The sequence below is a fragment of the Podarcis pityusensis genome (assembly GCF_964106645.2).
Source record: "Podarcis pityusensis genome assembly, chromosome: 4".
In the NCBI taxonomy this organism is placed as follows: domain Eukaryota; kingdom Metazoa; phylum Chordata; class Lepidosauria; order Squamata; family Lacertidae; genus Podarcis; species Podarcis pityusensis.
In genome coordinates, this window is record NC_138027.1 from 59,897,622 (window position 1) to 59,918,704 (window position 21,083).

The 21,083-nt window shown below is 42.4% G+C and overlaps 1 protein-coding gene across 2 annotated transcripts in view; it reads left to right on the forward strand.

The window, feature by feature from the left end:
• The window catches only part of SRPX (sushi repeat containing protein X-linked), a 31,743-nt gene that overhangs the window by 887 nt on the left and 9,773 nt on the right, over positions 1–21,083 (forward strand). The window contains exons 2-3 of one of the 2 annotated variants that reach the window (XM_081004377.1): positions 15,458–15,517; positions 19,647–19,838. In XM_081004377.1, the coding sequence (XP_080860503.1) occupies positions 15,458–15,517; positions 19,647–19,838 (252 nt within the window). The remainder of the gene's footprint in view (positions 1–15,457; positions 15,518–19,646; positions 19,839–21,083) is intronic. The other variant, XM_081004378.1, reaches the window with a different exon arrangement.

Consider the following 21,083-nt stretch of genomic DNA (forward strand, 5'->3'; position numbering starts at 1 on the left):
ACAGGTGGCATCACATCAAAGTTAAGTTGCTGTGCTTGCCCGAGAAGTGTTATCACACCGGCATGGTATACTCCCCCATGCACCTGAAGACCCAGTTCAGACTTCCTGTTCACATGGATCATCTGCAGTATATATTTTTAAAAGATTGTCTGATGTCATGTACAGTTGGTTATATGGTGCTGATAACACCAAGGTTAATAGGTTTGATCCTGGTAAGGGACAGCTGCATATTCCTGCAGTGCTCAGGGTTGGGATACTTTGAGCCTCGGGGTCCCTTGCAACTGTGATTCTATGATATTAGCCAGGTCATACCAAAAACTGAATCCTGTGTGTTGCAGTGGATGCATGCAACAAGCTCACCATGGTTCGAGCGCCAAAATATAGCTGTTTTCTGTGGGTCTGTGAATCAAACCTGATCATTAGCCTTTAGTCAGGATAGTTTCATCCTGCTGATCCTGCGTGCTAAAGGCAGGGTCCTTTGGGCTAGATGTTCTTGTCTGGTTGTTAACTGGATTATAGGCTATGTTCAAATCCCTGTCAAGTGACAGCCTCCCTGTGTGGCCCAGGGAAAGTCTTCAGCCTCAGTTCTGTAAAATGGGAATTCTACTGATTTACCTCACAGGGCAAAACTAAACTATATATTTTTTAAAAGCAAAACATCAAAGAAAACCATAAGCATTGATGCAAGAAAGAGCAAGATAAAACTATAAAATGCTTTTCTTGTTAAAAGTGCTAATTAGAGTATATTAGGGCCTTTGATCATGATGGGTTGTGGGTACCCAATGTACCATATTTGGCTTTCTACTAGTCTACCCAAGGGGGCTTCTGCTTGTGTTTAAATGTATGTTGGTTGTTGACATAGGACTATGCTGAATAATCTCATGAACATGTTAGTTTGTTGCCATCTCTCTTTCTGGAATAGTTTATAAGAGCAGAGGATGCATACATACTGTATGAGGAGAACCCTAGCATTTTTCACTAGTGTTGGACGTTGTTGAGAATTGGCTGTTTTTAATGGCAATACAGTGCTGGGAGAGGCTGGCAAGATGACACAGGGTCTTCTAATTTCCAGGAGCATAATATTACGTGTTTTACACATGAATGCAAAATAATAGTTTTACACCTCCCTTTCAATTATGTTGTATTTGTAGATAGGCATTTTTATTGTATATTCATTAGCCACTGGGAAAAATGCATTTGTTTTATTTATTTTATGATATAATCTCCATATCAGTGCAGTTTATAGTTTATGAAAAATGTAAAGCAGTGACCAATAAAACAGCATCATATATACACAATAATACAACAGCCTAAAACACCTATGCACAGCAGTTAAGATGCAGTCATGTTTTATCATCCAATTGCTTGCTGCAATAAAAATGTCTTTATAAGAGCATAACTGGGAAGGAGAGTTCCGCAGCATGGTCACAAAAGACCATATTGTGACCATATTGTGTTCCTTCTTTTCATCAATCAAAAGTTAGATAAAGATGGGATTTGGAGTAATGCTCCCTATGATGTAGGGAAGATTCCATGGGAGAAGATGCTTCTTGAGGTAGTCTGGCTCAGGTTATTTTATGGCTTTCAAGGCTAGAACCAGCACCTTGAATTATTCCAACAAGCTGAAAGCTAATAAAGTTCTTTAGATACCAGTGCTCTGTGCTTCCATTTGCTTATTCTTCGTAACAAGTGAACTTATGAGTTCTGAACTAAGCTAACTGAAGTTTGCAAACAAGTCTTCAAGGGCAGCATCAAACAGAGCACCTTCCATAGGGTGGCGATCTCCATGGATAGCTCACCATTCTGTAGCACTGGCCTCAGCTGGCATATCAAACTGAGGGACTGAAAAGCACTGTTGCCTTTGGTTCCAGGAGGAAAAGCCAGGTTGAGGAGTACGTTCAACCTGCTCATCTTACAATTCAGAGGAAGTGCAAGTCCATTTAACCATAAAGGGAGCCACAAACTTGCAAACTAATCAGACTCAACTTGATAGCGCTATTTCATCTAGATTGAACTTTGGTTTGCTCACCCTCATCAATTGATGATTGCTAATCCCAGGCAGCAATTTATGACAGGGGGAACCTGTGGCCCTCCAGATGTTGTTGGGCTCCAATTCTCATCATCTCTGTTCACTGGCCGTGCTGGCTGAGGTAATGACCAGGTTCCCCATACTTATTCTGTGACTTTTACCACCTCATCTGGTTTTGTCAAAACAGGATAAATAAAGCACAGTGTCATTCGCATACTGGTGACACTTCCCTCCAAACCTCTTAATGACTTCTTTGAGCAGTTTGATGTGCCTTCCCATTTGGCAAACACATATACTCTAATTTATGAGCATGGAAATCTGCACACTTCCCCTTTCCGTTTTCAAGACAGAAAGGATATTTGTTCAAGGTAAAGCCATGGGTTTTGTTTTGTTTTGTTTTTAATTCTGAGACTGGTTTGAAATATCTGCTTCTGAGGATGATTTTAAATGAATAAGAGCATTATTTGTCATTTTCCCAAAAGTTGCTAATTTTTCCTGCCACCACTTAGGTTTTGCCTTAAGTTCATTTGTGGAATTTTGTCAATTACTGTTTTTATGCATAAAGGTAAAGGTACCCCTGACCGTTAGGTCCAGTTGCAGACGACTCTGGGGTTGCGGCGCTTATCTCGCTCTATAAGCCGAGGGAGCCGGCGTTTGTCCTCAAACAGCTTCCGGATCATGTGGCCAGCATAACTAAGCCACTTCTGGCGAAACCAGAGCAGCACACAGAAACTCCGTTTACCTTCCCACCAGAGCGGTACCTATTTATCTACTTGCACTTGATATGCTTTCGAACTGCTAGGTGGGCAGGAGCTGGGACTGAGCAACGAGAGCTCATCCCGTTGCAGGGATTCGAACTGCCAACCTTCTGATCAGCAAGCCGTAGGCTGTGTGGTTTAAACCATAGTGTCTGCTAAATTGCCTTGTGTGGGGGTACTTGAGCACGCATTGCATGATTAGAACAAAATCATCTTGTGGTGGGAAAAGAGTGACAACGTGAATCCATTCTCCAGGGACCACTGTTATTTTACTGATACTTATTTTACTTCCAAATCCAACAGTTCCATATGCTTTAAAAAGCAACCCAATGCCAAATGTGTGTGAGATTGTGCAATTTTGAAGTTATTAAGTGCATGCAACCCCCCTCCCACTTTTAAAAAGCTGTTGAGCATGCTTAATGGATGAGCATTGCATCATTTTGGCCTGCAAGCATACTTTGCATAAGTAACAGTTGTCCACTGGGGGTCATAAAGTTACTGAATTAATTGCGTTTGTAAGCAAGGTTTGAATTTATTTTTGTTGGTGCAGTTCAGCTAACATTGCCAATGCAAAAATGCTGGAAGACAGATTTGCACTGTTTCATAACTGAACCTATTTATTTATTTAAATTTATGTTCCATCCCTTCCAGAGATCTAAACACAATAGTATTTGATACAATGATTGTTAACCTAACATGCAATAAAGTTCTGTCTGACTAAATTGTATTTACTTATAACTGACAGATCACTGTACTGTATACGAATGGATACTTTTTTGCTACATGAAGTTGCTGTCTTCAGAGTTTGGCTTTCTGGATAAGGTTATTGAAAAAAATCCAGAAGAAACACTAGAACTCTGTTGCCGTTGGCTGTTCCCTAGTATCATTAAGGTCCACTTTTTGCAGTCTAAAAAGCTGCTATTCTGGTGTTAAAACTACCTTCCCCAAACTTGTTGGGAGCAGCAAATGGAATAGAAACAATTGCCTTTTCTGGCCAAGGGCAGTTCAGCTTGGCAATATTGCAGCTGCCCTGTTCCATATATTAAAAGTGCGCCCCTTTTCTGTTCTCCAAAAGCAGGCCAGGCGTTCTTTCCATATTGCTGTGCTATAATTCATCTACTCACTTAGGAGTAATTGCTAATTGTCTTGAACAAACAGATGTGACTAGTCGTATCTCTGAGAAACAGTAAAGCATACACAGTGTTTTGTGCGATTAGTGAGCTAATTTGGTCAATCAAGAAAACCACTGATTCTGAGAATTGGTATAGCTCCTGCATAGTGTCAACTAGCTTGTGATTTGTGGGAGTTGGACTTCTGTGCGTATGTGTGTCTGTATCCACTAACCTAAATCTGAGGTTGGCTTCTGCTGAGCCTTCAACTCTTTCCCCTATCCCATGCCTCATCTGAAGGCTTTGTTTTCTAGAGGGGTAGGGGCTTGACTTTTTAGTGTGTCATTGCTCATTTAGAAGTAACTTATCCTATACACGCTTATTGAACTTAGGGGAAGTTTTGAATAGGCACTCTGTTAACTCGATGTACATTGCCAATGCAACTGTTGTTGCTGCATGTCTTTCTTAAGCGAAAGTGGAAAAAGCTTGTTGGGGATCACTACAGAAATAGCTCCAGGCCCCAAAGAGCATATGGTGGGAAAAAGGAGTTCCCTTTCTTGTGTCATGTAAGATTAGTGCTGTTGATGGTGAGATTGCTATACAATTTATGCCATGAGGCGGAATGTGATGCTAAATTTGCTTCAGTTCCTCGATTTGAATTGCATCAGCTGAAGTTCACTTCAAATGGCAAAGGACCAAGTTTGCAGAACTCCAACATGTGTTGAACAGCACATGTGTAACTGCCATTGCCAGTCAGCTAGCTCTGTTTTGATCTTGCTGAGTTTTGAAGTTTTTTTGTTCCTTTTATAGTGAAAATCACACACATGGTTCACATAACTGGAATTCTCAAATTACTGTGTGCTCAATCTTTTGTACCATCAGTGAGCTTGGGTTTTTGTTGGATATGCCTTTTTAAAGTTGGAAGTGGTCCTATGTCAGAAAATACTACATCTGAGCCCAATTCCTATAAATTCTACTGGTCTCATATTAACCTTCAAATTATCCTCAAATACTCTACAAGGATACTTGTTGCTACTTAGGCAAACATTAGTAATACATTTGTTGCTCTTTGGGTGATCTTTTGTTGTTTTTGTTTACTAGAAAATTTCTAAAACTTGAAATGTTGGTACTTTCAGTAGTCCGTTTATGTAGTTTAAATAAATAATGACTCATAGTGATGGTCCATGCATTTTGGGGATGAAAGCTCCATACCCATTTACCTGTGAGCAATCTCAATTGAACTGAGTGAGATTTGCTTCTGAGTAAACATGTATATAGCACTGTTAGGCCTGTTAAATATCACCATATTCAAAACCTTCCAGTTGCCCAAATAGCTGCTTAGAAAATGACACTGCTGCCAAATTAGGTCAAATTTATGGTGACCTTATATTCTGTTTTGATAACCATGACCAACTCTGGGATTTCATGTTTCTCATGTGTGAACACACCTTTTCCCCCCTTAACAGCTTGGTTACTAAGACCTTATAAGTGGAATGGTTTACAAAGATTCACTATGAAATTTAGTATGAAATTTAGTATTCAAAGCTTGCTTTGCAATAGAAATGGTTTATGTGAATTTGTTGGCCATCGTTTAGAAGTTTGAGGTTTTTTTGTTTTTAAGGGATAATGAAATTATTTTATTCAACCAGAATGCATAACTGCGTTCTAGTTTAGGAAGAAGGTATGTCTTCTTTATAGGAAAGTACGTTAGGGAGGAAGAACAATGCTTATTTAACTCCTCTCTCGGGCTCATTTTGGGGATTAATTACTGGAGAGAACCACTGAAACACACAACTTCAGAACAACATTGCAGTTCTGTATACTGTTTTATGTATTTTTCCACACTTCATCAGTTGTACAGAGGGATTTACTGAAAAGCCTGGCAAAACTTTGGCCAGTGTGGTATGGCAGAGCATGAGTTACTGTTAGTCAGCCTGTCTCTTCTCTCACTTACCACAAAGGTTTACCCTCCTGGGAACTGTGGTTCAGGCTGGCAGTTCTGAGATGCAATTTGTCCATCTTTTTGCCACTGACTTTCCAATTCTGATGAGAAATTGTCTTCTGTGTCAGAACTAGGTTCAAAATATAAGACTTCTTTGGAAATGAGACACTAGGCTCTGAGCTCCAAATAATGTTGCAGAGAGAGAGAGAGTTGACTTTTCAAAATGTATTTTAGGAGTGCTTTACACTTTTCCTTCACAGATATCTGAAGTAGTGTGGTGATTAAGACTGTGAGGGGAGCAAGGACATCCTCTGTTTAAGGCTCACCCAAGCTATGATACAAACAAGAAAATGTTCGCACAGCTTAGTCAAACTATGGAACTCATTACCCCAGGAGGCAGTGATGGCCACTAACTAGGATGGCTTCAAAAGAAGATGAGACAAATTCATGGAGGAGAGGGCAATCAATGGCTACAAGCCATGTTGGCTGTGCTCTGCCTCTACAGTTGGAGGCAGTATTACTTCCAAATAACAATTGCTACAAACCACAGGAGGGGTGATTCTTCTTGTGCTCATGTTCTGCCCCCTAGTTTCCCACAGGCATCTTGCTAGCCACTGTGAGAACAGTATGATGAGTCATTTGGCCCGATCCTGCAGGCTGTTTAATATTCCTAAGTCTTGTGCTGCTTTAAAGCTAACCGTTTTATTATGGTATGAGCTATGGACTAGAATCCATCAGATGGTATGAAGCAGTCTTCTAAATAGCAGGTATCTATGTAGATGGGTATAAAGGGGGAAATACACAGAATAAGATGAGAGGGGAAATGAAATACAAAAAAGGACAGACTGACAATTATAGTAAAGGTTAAATAATTGTGCTGTTATGCATGCCCACTGCTGAGCAATTATATATACCGTATTTTTCGCTCTATAGGACGCACTTTTTCCCCTCCAAAAATGAAGGGGAAATGTGTGTGCGTCCTATGGAGCGAATGCAGGCTTTCCCGGGCTTCCTGCAGCTCCGCGCCACCCTCCGGATCCCGGCGCGAAGCCGCGCGGGGCTCCGGAGGGTAGCGCGGAGCTGCCTGAGCTCCAGGGCTTCTTGCAGCTCCGCGCCACCCTCCGGATCCCGGCGCGATGCCGCGCGGGGCTCCGGAGGGTGGCACGGAGCTGCCTGCGCTCCAGGGCTTCTTGCAGCTCCGCGCCACCCTCCAGACCCCCGCGCGAAGCCGCGCGGGGCTCCGGAGGGTGGCGCGGAGCTGCCTGCGCCCCAGGGCTTCCTGCAGCTCCGCGCCACCCTCCCGATCCCGGCGCGAAGCCGCGCGGGGCTCCGGAGGGTGGCGCGGAGCTGCCTGCGCCCCAGGGCTTCCTGCAGCTCCGCGCCACCCTCCCGATCCCGGCGCGAAGCCGCGCGGGGCTCCGGAGGGTGGCGCGGAGCTGCCTGCGCTCCAGGGCTTTTTGCAGCTCCGCGCCACCCTCCCGATCCCGGCGCGAAGCTGCGCGGGGCTCCGGAGGGTGGTGCGGAGCTGCTTGCGCTCCAGGGCTTTTTGCAGCTCCGCGCCACCCTCCAGACCCCCGCGCGAAGCTCCGGAAGGTGGCGCGGAGCTGCCTGCGCCCCAGGGCTTCCTGCAGCTCCGCGCCACCCTCCCGATCCCGGCGCGAAGCTGCGCGGGGCTCGGGAGGGTGGCGCGGAGCTGCCTGCATTCCGAAGCCTGGTGCGCACTGAAGAGCGTGCCCGGGCTTCGCGCACCTCTCCACAAGCCTGGGGAGACCGGCTCGGTTCCCTAGGCTTGCAGATAGCAGGCTGTTCTGGGGGCTGGGGTCGGGGGAAGCTCGGGCTTCCCCCGCGCCTGCCCCGTGCCTGGGGAGGGAATTTTTTTTTCTTTATTTCCCCCCCCCCAAAAAAATAGGTACCTTGAACGCACCTTGTTTTAGAGGGAGAGAACAAGAAAAAAAATTTTTTCCCTGTTCTCCCCCTCCTATGATCCGGTGCGTCCTATGGTCCGGTGCGTCCAATGGTGCGAAAAATACGGTAGACCTTGGGCCAAGCTATCAGCTTATTCTTAGGTAGCACCAGGTTGGGTGTTTAGTTGTTTAGTCGTGTCCGACTCTTCGTTGCCCCATGGACCAGAGCACGCCAGGCACTTCTGTCTTCCACTGCCTCCTGCAGTTTGGTCAAACTCATGCTGGTAGCTTCGAGAACACTATCCAACCATCTCGACCTCTGTCGTCCCCTTCTTCTTGTGCCCTCCATCTTTCCCAACATCAGGATCTTTCCAGGGAGTCTTCTCTTCTCATGAGGTGGCCAAAGTATTGGAGCCTCAGCTTCACGATCTGTCCTTCCAGTGAGCAATCAGGGCTGATTTCCTTAAGAATGGATAGGTTTGATCTTCATGGGACTCTCAAGAGTCTCCTCCAGCACCATAATTCAAAAGCATCAATTCTTCAGCGATCAGCCTTTTTTATGGTCCAGCTTTCACTTCCATACTGGAAAACCATAGCTTTTACTATACGGACCTTTGTTGGCAAGTTGATGTCTCTACTTTTTAAGATGCTGTCTAGGTTTGTCATTGCTTTTCTCCCAAGAACCGGCCGCCTTTTAATTTTGTGGCTGCTGTCACCATCTGCAGTGATCATGGAGCCCAAGAAAGTAAAATCTCTCACTGCCACCATTTCTTCCCCTTCTATTTGCCAGGAGGTGATGGGCCCAGTGGTCATAATCTTCGTTTTTTTGATGTTGAGTTTCAGACCATATTTTCTGCTCTCCTCTTTCACCCTCAATAAAAGGTTAGGTTAGAGTACCAGGTTAGGTAGTACTAGGTTAATGGTTTAAAATGCTTATAGCTAGAAGTTATTTCCACTACAGCTCCCGCCATATATACTTTTGCCACCTCTCTTGCATCTTATTGGGCTTTTTCTTTCTCCTCTGCGCCTTTCCCAAAGCCCTTGACTGAGTTCTTGAAGATCTCCTCCTTGTAGCCTTCCTGACTTGGGACATTTGGCAGCATTTGCTTTCTCCAAGCCTCTTGTGTTCCATTGCATAATATATGCAGTTAGATTACAACCCGCATTTTCCACATATGCAGGCTTTTGTGCTCAGTACAGGACTGGGTGGTTTCCAAAATGTAGTATTTTCTTGTTGGTTGTGTTTCAGTTGAAGCATTTGGCACCATAGTCACGACTTTGGAATTCTTTTAGAAAAATGGAAAAGAAGCATAGCATAAAAGCTTCGTAAACAAAATAAAATAAAACAAAATAAAAAGGAATTATTATCAGATAACTTTTGCCATCTTGCTTGCTGTATGTAATGGCTGTGTTTACATGCCATGTTAAACCATAATGCTTAACAAATGAATGTCACGGCCCCAGACCAGATCTCAGAGGCAGAGTTCTATGGCAGCTGCACCTCTAAAATAAAGATAGTGCACCCCATGTGGGTCTGGGCACCAAATCTTCCTCTGAAGAGACACCTCTGCCACCAGAGTCTCATGGCTGGTCTACAGAGTCCTCACAGGTCAAGAGAGCCCTGAGAAAATATCCCCACAGTTGGAAGCCCCTTTGTGGCAAAGGAGCCAATGGCTACAGCAGAAGGCACCAGCCCTTTCACTAGCCAGGAGGCAGCACCCAGTGATTACTCAGTCAGTATCTCCAGGACCTAGCTGAGATAACTTAGATGGTTGACATCAGCTGCAGGGGCAAATGTGTCTTTGCCTTTGCATCCCATTAACCTTTGGCCTCCCCTTGCTTGGGCCACTGCTGCTCCTTGGTGATCATGTTGCTGAACAGTCCCTGCTTTGCTCCTCCTTCTCTTCTGGCCACGCTGTGCTATAAGGGCAGCAAACTACAAGCACTGGTTTGTTATGTTATCTGAACTGCTTGTCTGTTGCTCCCAAGCTAAACATAAGTGTTCTAATAATAGAATAATAGAATTGTAGAGTTCAAAGTGACCCTGAGAGTCATTTAGTTCAACCCCCTGCAAAGCAAAAATCTCAACTATAAAGCTTCCATGACAGATGGCCAGACAACCTCTGCTTAAAAACCTCCATGGAACGATCTCAAGGGCTTCCATTGCACTATTGAACAGCTCTTATTATCATAACATTCTTCCTGATGTTTAGTCAGAATCTCCTTTATTGTAACTTGAATCCATTGGGTTCTAGTCTCAGGCACAGGAGAAAACAAGCTTGCTTCATCTTCCATGTCACAGCCCTTCAGAAGTACCGTTACAAATTGCCTGAAAGCAGGTACATTTTTTATACCATTTTTTCATTTGAAAGGATATAAAAAACCAGCAATGTATTGTTGCATGATGCATTATAGTACATCAAGGCTTTGAATGGGGGATGGTGAAAAATAATGAAAAGCAGATATCCATGAAAACAGCTGAATGTGAATTGCCACTCTTTGGTAAAGCAGAAATATCAGTGAAGGGGACATGGAATGTTTTGTACATCTAATACTAATTGTTTCTTCTGTTCCTAATCTTCTAAAGATGTATTTTGAAATAGCCTGACTTCAAATGCTGCCTAAATGGATGGCTGTTCCAAATGTTTCATTGAATAAATGGCTAATTCTGAACAATGCACATTTTCCATTTGCATTCTCAAAAGCAGATTTTCAGGCTACTGTGTGCCAGATTGTTAAAAATAGATTTGGAATAATTTCTGAGGGGAAATAATGGCAAAGTCTATCATATGATTTGGGAGATTTCTTTGAGAGCCATAATAAATACTATTGGCTTAATTTCACCCTTTTGTTGGCGGTAGCACACCTGTAGCTGGGTCGTATTCCTTCTAGCCCCACAAACTGCTATATTTTTACAACACTGCAACAAAATAAGGAAGGCTCTTTCCAAAGTTTTGTAGCTTTGCTTCACAGTTCTTCACAAAGTTCATTGTGCAGTGTTATGCATGGCAGGTAGTGCTCAAAACATTAGAGTCTTGTGCTTCTTCAGTGGGACTCATGGCTATCTAGGAGTTGGCAAAGCTGATGACTTCCTAGGGACTCTTTTCCTAGTCACAGAGGAGGAATATATTCTGCAGGTGATCTGCACAGGGGCAGGAATAAGCTAGTGTTTAGTTCTCTGGAGCTTCCTAAGAATGAACAAATTGCCTTGGCCCAAGGTCTATGTATTATTGGCGTGTGCATGTTTCTGAACAGTGAAGTTCCATCTACAACTTCTGTGGCTAAAATGGAGCTTGCCTCTATTATTCCTGTTCCTAGAGTAACAGCTTCTCATATTCGTACAGTAGTGCCTCGCAAGACGAAATTAATTCGTTCCACGAGTTTTTTCGTCTAGCGAATTTTTCGTCTTGCGAAGCACGAAATCCCATAGGAATGCAGTGAAATTCAATTAATGCGTTCCTATGGTCAAAAAAAGTCCAAACAAAGCCAAATTTGGTACAACAAGAGTTTATTAAGTGCGCTTTAAAGTCACACATACTGTAAAGAGCATTTCAAAAATTGAAGGAACAATAAAAATCAGAAAAATTCAGAAAAAAACCACACACGCTTCCAGATTCCTGCAAACCGCTCCTCAACTGTTCCCCTAGCCACCCACAACACAGAAATTCAAATCCAGAATTTTAAAAACAAAACAAAACAGCAGAGGCCCAATGGTCACAGAAAATCATAAAAATGCAGGGAAAAAAACACACAAGCTTCCAGATTCTTGCAAACCCCTCCTCAACTGTTCCCCCAGCCACCCACCACACAGAAATTCAAACCCGTAATTTTTAAAAAAAAAAAACAGCAGAGTGGCCCAATGGTCACAAAAAATCATAAAAATGCAGGAAAAAAACACACAAGCTTCCGGATTCTTGCAAACCCCTCCCCAACACCAAGTCCTTGAATTCCAAACACCCCAACCCAAAATCCAAAACCCCCCAAAAAAGTTTTAAAAGTTTAACTTACCAAATGGCTGCAAAAGAAGTTTTGGAAAAGCTTCAAAAATCACCAAAGTCTTCAAAAACCTCAAAAAAGGCTACCACACCGCGTGCTATGAGTTGCTCCTCGAAGTCAAGTCGCAACTGCACCTCTTCAAGCAATGCACCCTGTATTACTGTAACGGTTTTAAGAAAAAGGAAACAAACTTGCAAGACGTTTTTGTCTTGCGAAGCAAGCCCATAGGGAAATTCGTCTTGCGAAGCAGCTCAAAAAACACAAAACCCTTTTGTCTAGCGAGTTTTTTGTCTTGCGAGGCATTCGTCTTGCGGGGCACCACTGTACATGCTAAATGCCAAGATTTTGTACATATGTACCCCTGGTGATTGAGATCAAGCAGATTTGTAGACCCTTATCCCAATGATGCAATTTTATTAACTTGCAGTGGCCTGGACACAATGATGGGCTGAATGAATCCAACTTAAGTCCATTGATTTCAGTGGGTCTGCTCTGAATGACTGACACTGGATATATCCCATTGTCTATTTGTAATCAACATTTCCCATGAAACCTGATAAGAATGGTGGTTTCCTGTAACTGAAAATGATATCCTCCCGGGATATTGATTGATCACTCATTCCTCCCACCCCAAACTATTTTGAGGTAATTAATTGCCTGTTATTCTGTTCTGCACTACAATTGCAGCTTAATTTTGTCAGCTTGAGACGTGTATTGCTTCTGTAGGATTTCTCTTGAAAACAAGTTGAAGCATGTAATTTCAAAAACAGTGGGATCTTTCTGAAAAACACCCTGACAGAACAAACTAAATTATTTGCAGCCCCCAAGAATTTTCCTCACATAGAACTAACTCTCTTCTGTGCTTTTAATAACTGCACCTGCATGGACTGGAGCGTGGTGAAATTTATGGTGCATGCATGGCTTAGGGGCTGACAGTTTAGGGGTGGGAATCTTGTTGCCCTCCAGATGTTGTTAGACTCTTGTTCTCTGCCACCATAGCTGTTTTTCCAGGGATGATGGGAGTTGTAGTCTAACAACATCTGAAGGGGCCGCAAATTAATCTCTGGCTTAATCCTGTGCACGGCTACTCAAAAGTAAGCCGACTTTGAGTTCAGTGGAGTTTACTTTCTGGTAAGCAAGTATAGAATTGCAGCCTTAGTGCTCCATAGAAGTTAGCAAAAAGTTCCATTAAAAATTAATATGGGGTTTTAAATGTTCTTGGCATTTTCTGAAAATAACCACTGAAAGAGCTAACTCTTCAAATATTGCCCACCAGTCTGCTGCTTTTACATGAGGCATCTTTGGGGAGCACTCAGTCTAATTCTCTGAAAAATTGTTTGAAAGAATACATTTTGTTGACACTTTTCTTGAGCTGAACATTGAGACCAGAACCCCAGAATTCTGCCAAATAGCGCACAACAAAGCATGAAAAGCATTCCTTTAGTAACATCTTCAAAGCCGTTAGAGACTGCTATTTAAATCTTACATAGCTCAGCAGTGCTTTAAAATTCTACTAAGTTTAGTGTTTTCTACCATGGAGCTGTTGACATGCCAACATGTCTGCCGACATCAGCAGTTTTAAAGAAAGTTACAAGAGTAGAATACTAGGAAAACTGGACTAGCAAAAGTGGGGGTGGGGTGGTAAAGGAAATTGATTCTGTTCATGAGGAAGATCAAGCCCACTATAATAGTCTGTCTTTGGCACAATGATGCGGGTTATGACCTCTTAAAAAAATAAAGGAATATTGTATTCTGAAGTGTCAGAATTTTCTGCACAATTATACAGTTGTTAACTCATGTGTTGCATATGATAACAGAATCCTTCCTTAAGCTACAATTTGCTTGTAACATAAATGCTATTTTGCGGCATTCAAACTATATTGTGGCTATTATTTTGAAAACGTGATTCCTCATCCCTTCAAACACACAGAGGTGTCAATTGCGGTTATGAATGCTCTTCGAAATGTGGTTACTTGAGTACTGTGAGCCTGTGATTTCACTGGTGGTGAGTGATATTTCCCCTCTTTGCGTGCTTGTACCAGTCTGTGAACTTTTTCATAATCACTTTTAATAGTAGTAGTAGTAGTAGTAGTAGTAATAAGAAGAAGAAGTATGTCCTAGGGCCATAGATGTTAAAAAACCCACATAACCACAATGCTCTAGTGAATGATGTGTGGATGATAAAAAGAAGGTCTGCACAGCCAATCACAGACTGAGTTATAATAATCCCAGCTTGTTTGAATTTTACTCTTCTGCAGGGGACCCGCTATATCTATTCTATTAAAATGCAAAATAAAAGAGGAGACGAACGTTTAACGAGACTTATAAATCTTTGAGGTGCTATATGGTCATCTCTTTTATTTTATTCACACCTCATTCAGCATTTCCTTAGATAGGATTATTGTACCTTACTGTGTATTGCATATTCTGCTTGTGCAGTTCCTCAGATTCTCTCTAGGATTAGCTTATATATTTTGGGTGGATGGATTCCTTTGTGTAAAGTAGCTGGTTCTAAACACACTGCTGCATACAATAATCTCCACAAGCTGACTTGCCAAAGGGATGAGTTGGTGTTATTAGCCCATCCACTCCTGTCAAACAGGTGCCTGGCTCTGTTGAAGGTGATTGTGCCAATCATCTATTCCATGAGTTGTATGGAGTGACCCAGTTCCATCAAGGGTCTCCATTATTGTCTTGCCTGGTGCATATGGAAGGATTTCATTTTATTTTTACCCCAGTGCATCACTCTGCTTGGACATACAGGGACGAATCCTAAAAGGATTGCCTGCAGTTGCCAAATAAAAGTGAAATATATGCCTCTGTACTCTTGTGTTGAAAGTTTATTTTATTTCAATTAACACAAATATAACAATGTCTGGTAGAATGTCATGATGCCCCAGAACCACCCAGGTAAGCCTTTTTTTCCTTTTTTTTAACAGTCTTTATGTTCAGTAGTTAAATAAAATGCTATTTTGACTGGCCAGAATAGCATTAAGGTAAAATGGATGTAATGGCATTTTAGCTGCATTGGCTGTGCTAAATAGCTCAGTCACACATGTATCTGGAATGGTAGTTACATCTGTATTCTGCCTCTGCAGCTGTTTGCTAGGATGGCTGATGCATCCACTTGCATCTTTTGAACCATCGTATAGTGAAATATCACTTGAGACTTGCGTAAGATCTTAATTTGTGATGGGAGTTCCCTGCAAGATGAATTCCTTGATCCAATATATATTGGGAAACAATTAGACTTCATTCGGTTTTAAAATGTATATCTTTATCCATTTCCTAATAATAATAATAATAATAATAATAATAATAATAATAATAATTTATTATTTATACCCCGCCCATCTGGCTGGGCTTCCCCAGCCACTCTGGGCGGCTTCCAAAAGAATATTAAAATACTGTGATACATCAAACATTAAAAGCTTCCCTAAACAGGGCTGCCTTCAGATGTCTTTTAAAAGTCTGGTAGTTGTTGTTCTCTTTGACATCTGGTGGGAGGGCATTCCACAGGGAGGACGCCACTACCGAGATCACTATAAACTGATTTTGCTGCAAGTCTAATAAACACAAAAACTTACCCAGTTTAACTTGCTCTAGGATGTTTGATACATCCTAATTCTGCCTTCGCTCATCTCTGCAAGAGCTTTCCTTACGCTTTTCAAGGATGTTGTTTCCTTGCTTGCTGCAGTTGTTTTTCTTTTTTATTGTAGGATCGGGATACTCACCGCTAGAAGATGATGAAGACGTGTATGCACACAATAGATATAAAGGTGAATGCTTTGCTTATATACTAATGAGGATCACCCATTGCCAAGAAAGCTTTTTTATCCTTTTTCTGCTTGGAGCATGAAGCCTTAGGGTATGTCTGTGGCAGCCAGATTTTTTTGCACGGTTTATTTATTCTGTGAATAGCTGTGAATGCCCTTTCATGATTTGAACTCCAGTACTACGTTGCTGTGGTTTTGTTTGTTTTGAATCCATGAAAATATGTGTATTTACATCATTAATACCCTTATGCAAAATATTCAAACTGATTTGAATATTTTGCACCCCCAAAATAATGATTGTGCACAAGTCATGTATGATGTTCTTCACTTTCAGATAATCTTTACTCTCCCATCTTACTCGTGCCTGCTTATTTAGCAGTCTTACAGATATATTCTCAAGTTCATTGTCCCTGGTTCTGATTTTGTAGAGCAATGCATAAGATCAGTCTGACATGTAGGTGCAAAAATCTGGCAACCCTTCTTCCAAAGGAAAGAAATGGAGGTGGGTGGGGGAGACCCACAGTTACTGTAAATGCAATGGCCACATGGCTTCCAAGCTGGATATATGGCTTCCAAGCTGGATATATGGAGAGAGGTAGGAATGTTAAGCTGCCATGGAGATGTGCTGACATAATCACAGGCTTGGAATTGCCAGACTTCATGTGTGTTTGAATTTTCTGTACTTGTTGCTGTTGAACAGCAGGGGATGGTAGAAGCACTACTCATGGATTTTCTCTATTTTTTTCCAAGGAAAAGTTTCTAATTATCTGACATCACTTTTTGGAGATTAAGCAGATAGTTCATGTTAATTAAAAATAAGCTGCTTTCTGCTTTCATGCACCATAGCATCAAAATTAAAAGTTGTCTGTGATCTCTACCTGTTTGATGATACTTTACTGAGTTTTTTCCATAGCTTTTCTATTGTATCAGTTCCTCTCCCCCCTCAAAAAAGTATGCTAATTATGAACCAGGCAATCTTAAGAATTCACAGGTAATCTCATAACCTTTATTAAGAGGATAGTGTTTGCAGCCTTTCTAAACAAATCAATTGCTGGTGACAACTGAAAGTGAAATGGGTTGTTGTTTTCATTTAGCAGGCTTGCAAAAGCCCTGCCTACCATTTTGCCCCAATGCATATTTTTGGATAGAGCAATAACTTTTTTTTATATACAATGGCATACTTAGATATTATTTGGAATGAAGCAACCTTCTTATGGCTGAGTGCTTCTCCGACATTGATTATGTTTCATACATTTGTAATTACCCATGTTGAAGGGAAGTTATTAGAGAGCTAGTGAGTATTCTGTGTGTTTACTTTTGTGTAACGGGTAAAGGTAAAGGGACCCCTGACCATTAGGTCCAGTTGCAGACGACTCTGGGGTTGCGGCGCTCATCTCACTTTATTAGCCGAGGGAGCCAGCATACAGCATCCGGGTCATGTGAGCAGATGACTAAGCCGCTTCTGGCGAACCAGAGCAGCGCATGGAATCGCCGTTTACCTTCCCGCCGGAGCAGTACCTATTTATCTACTTGCACTTTGACATGCTTTCGAACTGCTAGGTTGGCAGGAGCAGGGACCAAGCAACGGGAGCTCACCCCACCATGGGGATTCAAACCACCAACCTTCTGATCGGCAAGCCCTAGGCTCTGTGGTTTAACCCACAGCGCCACCTGCATATCTTTGTGTACTTCAGCATAAACAGGATTATTCAATCCACACCACTATCTGTCTCAACATGCCTAACCTTATTTATCCTTAAATCTATTGGATTGCACCTGTGTTTTGCTATCTGAACTTTGGCTAATAGGGGTACCCATTCTGTGTAATACAGCCTCAAAATCTGATGGTGTAATAAAGCTATAGGAATGCTTAGGGTAGAATGTGAAATCCAAAAGAACAGAAGCTGGTATCATAAAAAGTAGACCTTAGAGCTTAATATTTTGAAAGACTGGCAATTGGAACCTTCATGTAGATGGTGCCTATAACTCTGTTCATAACAAAAAACCATGCTAGTAATTGCCACTTGCTTCATAAACAAAACCCACCACATATCCTGTGAGCTGAGGTCACAACTTAGCAACACAGGAGGCAAGCATATTGTTGCATGACATCTCCACAACTAGGGTAAGAAGAAAGAATCTTATTTGCAAGATGGATAGTCTTGTGTGGTAATCCCCAATCCTTGCTGTGTTGTGGGTGCGCTCTATTGTGGGTGGAGTTGCACCATAGGAGTGGGAGGCATCTTGCTGTGGCCCAGTGATCACAGACTATGTGGAGCTGCCTTTGCAGGTGGTTGAGAGATTTAATTCCAGTATTCAGCTACTAGGCTGCAGACTGGAATTAGGTGCTGTCCCTGTATTATACCAGAGCTTCGTAGATTACACTGGCTCAAACTGTTTCTGAACTCAGTTTTGTAGTATTAGGTTTTTTTAAAAAAACCCACATATGTTGGGACCGAGGTATCTAAAAGTTTCCTTCTGCCTTCTACATTCTGCAGTGACTTTGAGAATTGTATCTTGGCATAACTCCAAAGTTAGTAAGAATTTCATATGCCTGCATTATGTATTCCTGTAATGCTTTACTCCTTGCCTCCAGTCTGTTGAATATGTCATTTGTGTTTCAATATGCAGTAGAACCTCTATACAAGAGCATATCCAGTGCATTTCAGTTCTCAGAAGTTTCAAAAAAAAGGAGTCTCTGTGCTTCTGTCTATATATGTCAGGAATATATATTCTTTTTTGAATAGGCTGCAAATGTCCCTTAATCTGGTACACCCATGCTTGTGTCTATAGTATCCTACCATTGGTATAAACAATGTGGTAAGTATTCTATCATTCCTCTGCAAGTGCAGAAATTTTACAGAGCAAATTCCACTAACCCAAAACTAGAGGCCTGCAGCCCATATTTTGGCTGGTGGGTTTCAATACATAGAATTCAGCACCACTACCCTGCTCCCCTTCTGCCACCTTGCAGCTGCCTAATCAGCAGACCATGGGATAATCTCCCTCATCTCCTTCCCCCATCCCTAGCACATACTTCTCCCATCACCCATCTCTCTCTTGCATGTGTGCCTTTTACTGTGACTCGTTTTTAAAGGTGACATTGAGCCTTGAAGAAATCGGCTCATGAGATTCCTTTCCCTAGTTCCTTTGAGTAGTGTTTAAACTGAATTGCCTTGGCTTTATGTGCGTTGTGAAGCACGTTAATTCATCAGTTTGGATGCTATGTGTAAGTTTTTGTCACACACCCAATATTACATTGTAGACCAGCCCCCTCTCTCCAGCGCTGCCCCCAGCCTTGATCTCCCTTCCTGATGCATACGCCATAGGCAGGGCCCCACTGCCTCAAGGACAGTGCAATATCGATTCACCACACATCAAATAAGACTTGGCTTAATAAGCAAGATTCCATTGTTTGGGATAATCATTACTTCTAACTCTTGGACACAGAATTTAAAATCCAGCATTATTTTAAAAAATCATTTTAAGTAAATATATGAGCTATAACCAAACAGAATATAGTTTGGTTTCCTTTTGAGGAGAAAAATTTAACAAAATATCTAATAATTCTAACTGTCCACATGGTGGCAGGCTTAAACTGCAAGCAGAAAACTAAGGGGTCAGTGCTCATCCTCCCACTGCACCCGTGCTAGTCATTCCTTTGATTTTTAGTGGCTCAAGATTTGAACAGAAAATATAATTCACATGCCACACATAACAAAGCAACTGCCTTTGGTGCTGTTACTTTGGAGGGAGCCTATAATCACCTTGCAGTCTGTGTGTAATTTTATGTTCTCTTTTTCTTCCCAGTAAACTCTAGTCCAACACCACTTTTAAACGTGTGGGTTTTATCCAGAAATGTGTATGCAGAGGAATTTCTGCAAGGGAATTTCCTCTCACCTTCAAGCAAGGGAATTTCCTCTCACCTTCACCACCCCCCCAAAAAAAAATCTGCTCTGAAGGGTTCCCCAACCCTTTGGCACAGATTCTGAAGGTTGTGGGGAGAGGAGAGGAAAGTTCCATTTCACAAACAGATGTCAGTTGTGCAAGTGGAATTGCAGCCTTAAATACAGTCCTGTATTATTGTGCATTTTCTTTTTCCTCTTATAAATGCACGTATGTCTTTCACCAGATACACCATGGTGCTCTCCTATCAAGGTGAAATACGGCTATGCCAGCTGCAGAAGCCCTCGCGGAGGGTATTATAAAAACGTCTTGGGAACGAAATGCGACATTCGTTGTCAGAAAGGCTATGAGCTGCACGGTCCCCAGGAGCTTATGTGTCAGTCAAACAAACGCTGGTCTGGCAAAGTTTTGTGCAAACGTGAGTGGATCATTACTTTGGCTCTCAGTTCAGTTGTTTCTGGCTAATCAACCTATACTAGAGAGGCACGAGTTTTTTACACAGTAAAAATATTAACTCTGTTTCTCTATGCACTCTTATCTCTTATCAATGCTTTTTTTTTTTAAGTTGCATATACAGAAAACATCCACAAGGAGGTCACCAAGGACAATCTCCTACCCCAGTGTTAGGGAACCTGTGGGGTCCCAGTGGCGGAGCTTCATGCTCCGGCACTGGGGGGCGGAAAGCTGGTGCGTGTCCCGCAGGTGGGGCGCCCAGCGCAGGGGGGGTCAGCCACGATGGCACCCTGGGGACCGTGCTGCCGGGGGCGGCGCGCTCCCCCGCACTCCTCTTCCTCCGCCAGTGGGGGGTCCTCCAGATGTTGTAGGACTCCCACTCTCACCAGCCCCACCCACTATAGGGTTGTAGAAATACTAATATGTGAGCTCCTAACAGCCTCACCATCTAGTGTCTTAAAGCAGAATATTTTAAATACTGTTTTTGTAACAATTTCCTTGCCAGGACGGCTAAATAAGACCCAGTTTTACGATATGGAAATACACTTTGTTGCCTTTAACCTCACCATTCCCAGGTTAAATCCAAAGCACAATTTGCTCCAAGTGTAAGATAGCAGCAAACAAGGCACACCTTACTAATGTCCCTTTTGTTGGGATCACTGTCCAACATAAGGCTGTCCACTTGAGTTTTGGCAATTCCCTCTTCCACAGCTGACCCGGTGGGGGGGGAGGAAGAAGCAGGACTGCTCGCTTACTTTACCTTGCCTCAGTCTGTGTGTGCTCATGTTTTAAAAGCAATGCAGCCATTTCAAAGAGTAGTAAAGTACCCCCTGCATCCATTACTTTGGCAGAGGCAGAAGGTGTGTTTGCCAAGGGGTTATTCCAGTGGTTATCTTCTCTCTCTCATTGGCCCTAATTGGGGAGGGGGGAGAGAATAAGTCCACCAGTTCCAGGATTTTTTTGACCTTTCCTGGGATCAACAGCTGGGCTTTGGATCATGCAGATTTAAGGCCTCCACTGACATGCCATCAGCTTTGGACTGGAAGATTGTTTCATGTTACATATACATTAACCATGATGAACACATGAGAGATGCAGGGTGAAGTATTGGAAAGTGACTCCACTAGTAGTGCATTGCTTTGAAAGCCCTCATATTTTATCAGTTAATCAACACTGACATGCATTTGCTTTTCAGTGAATAGGTATATCT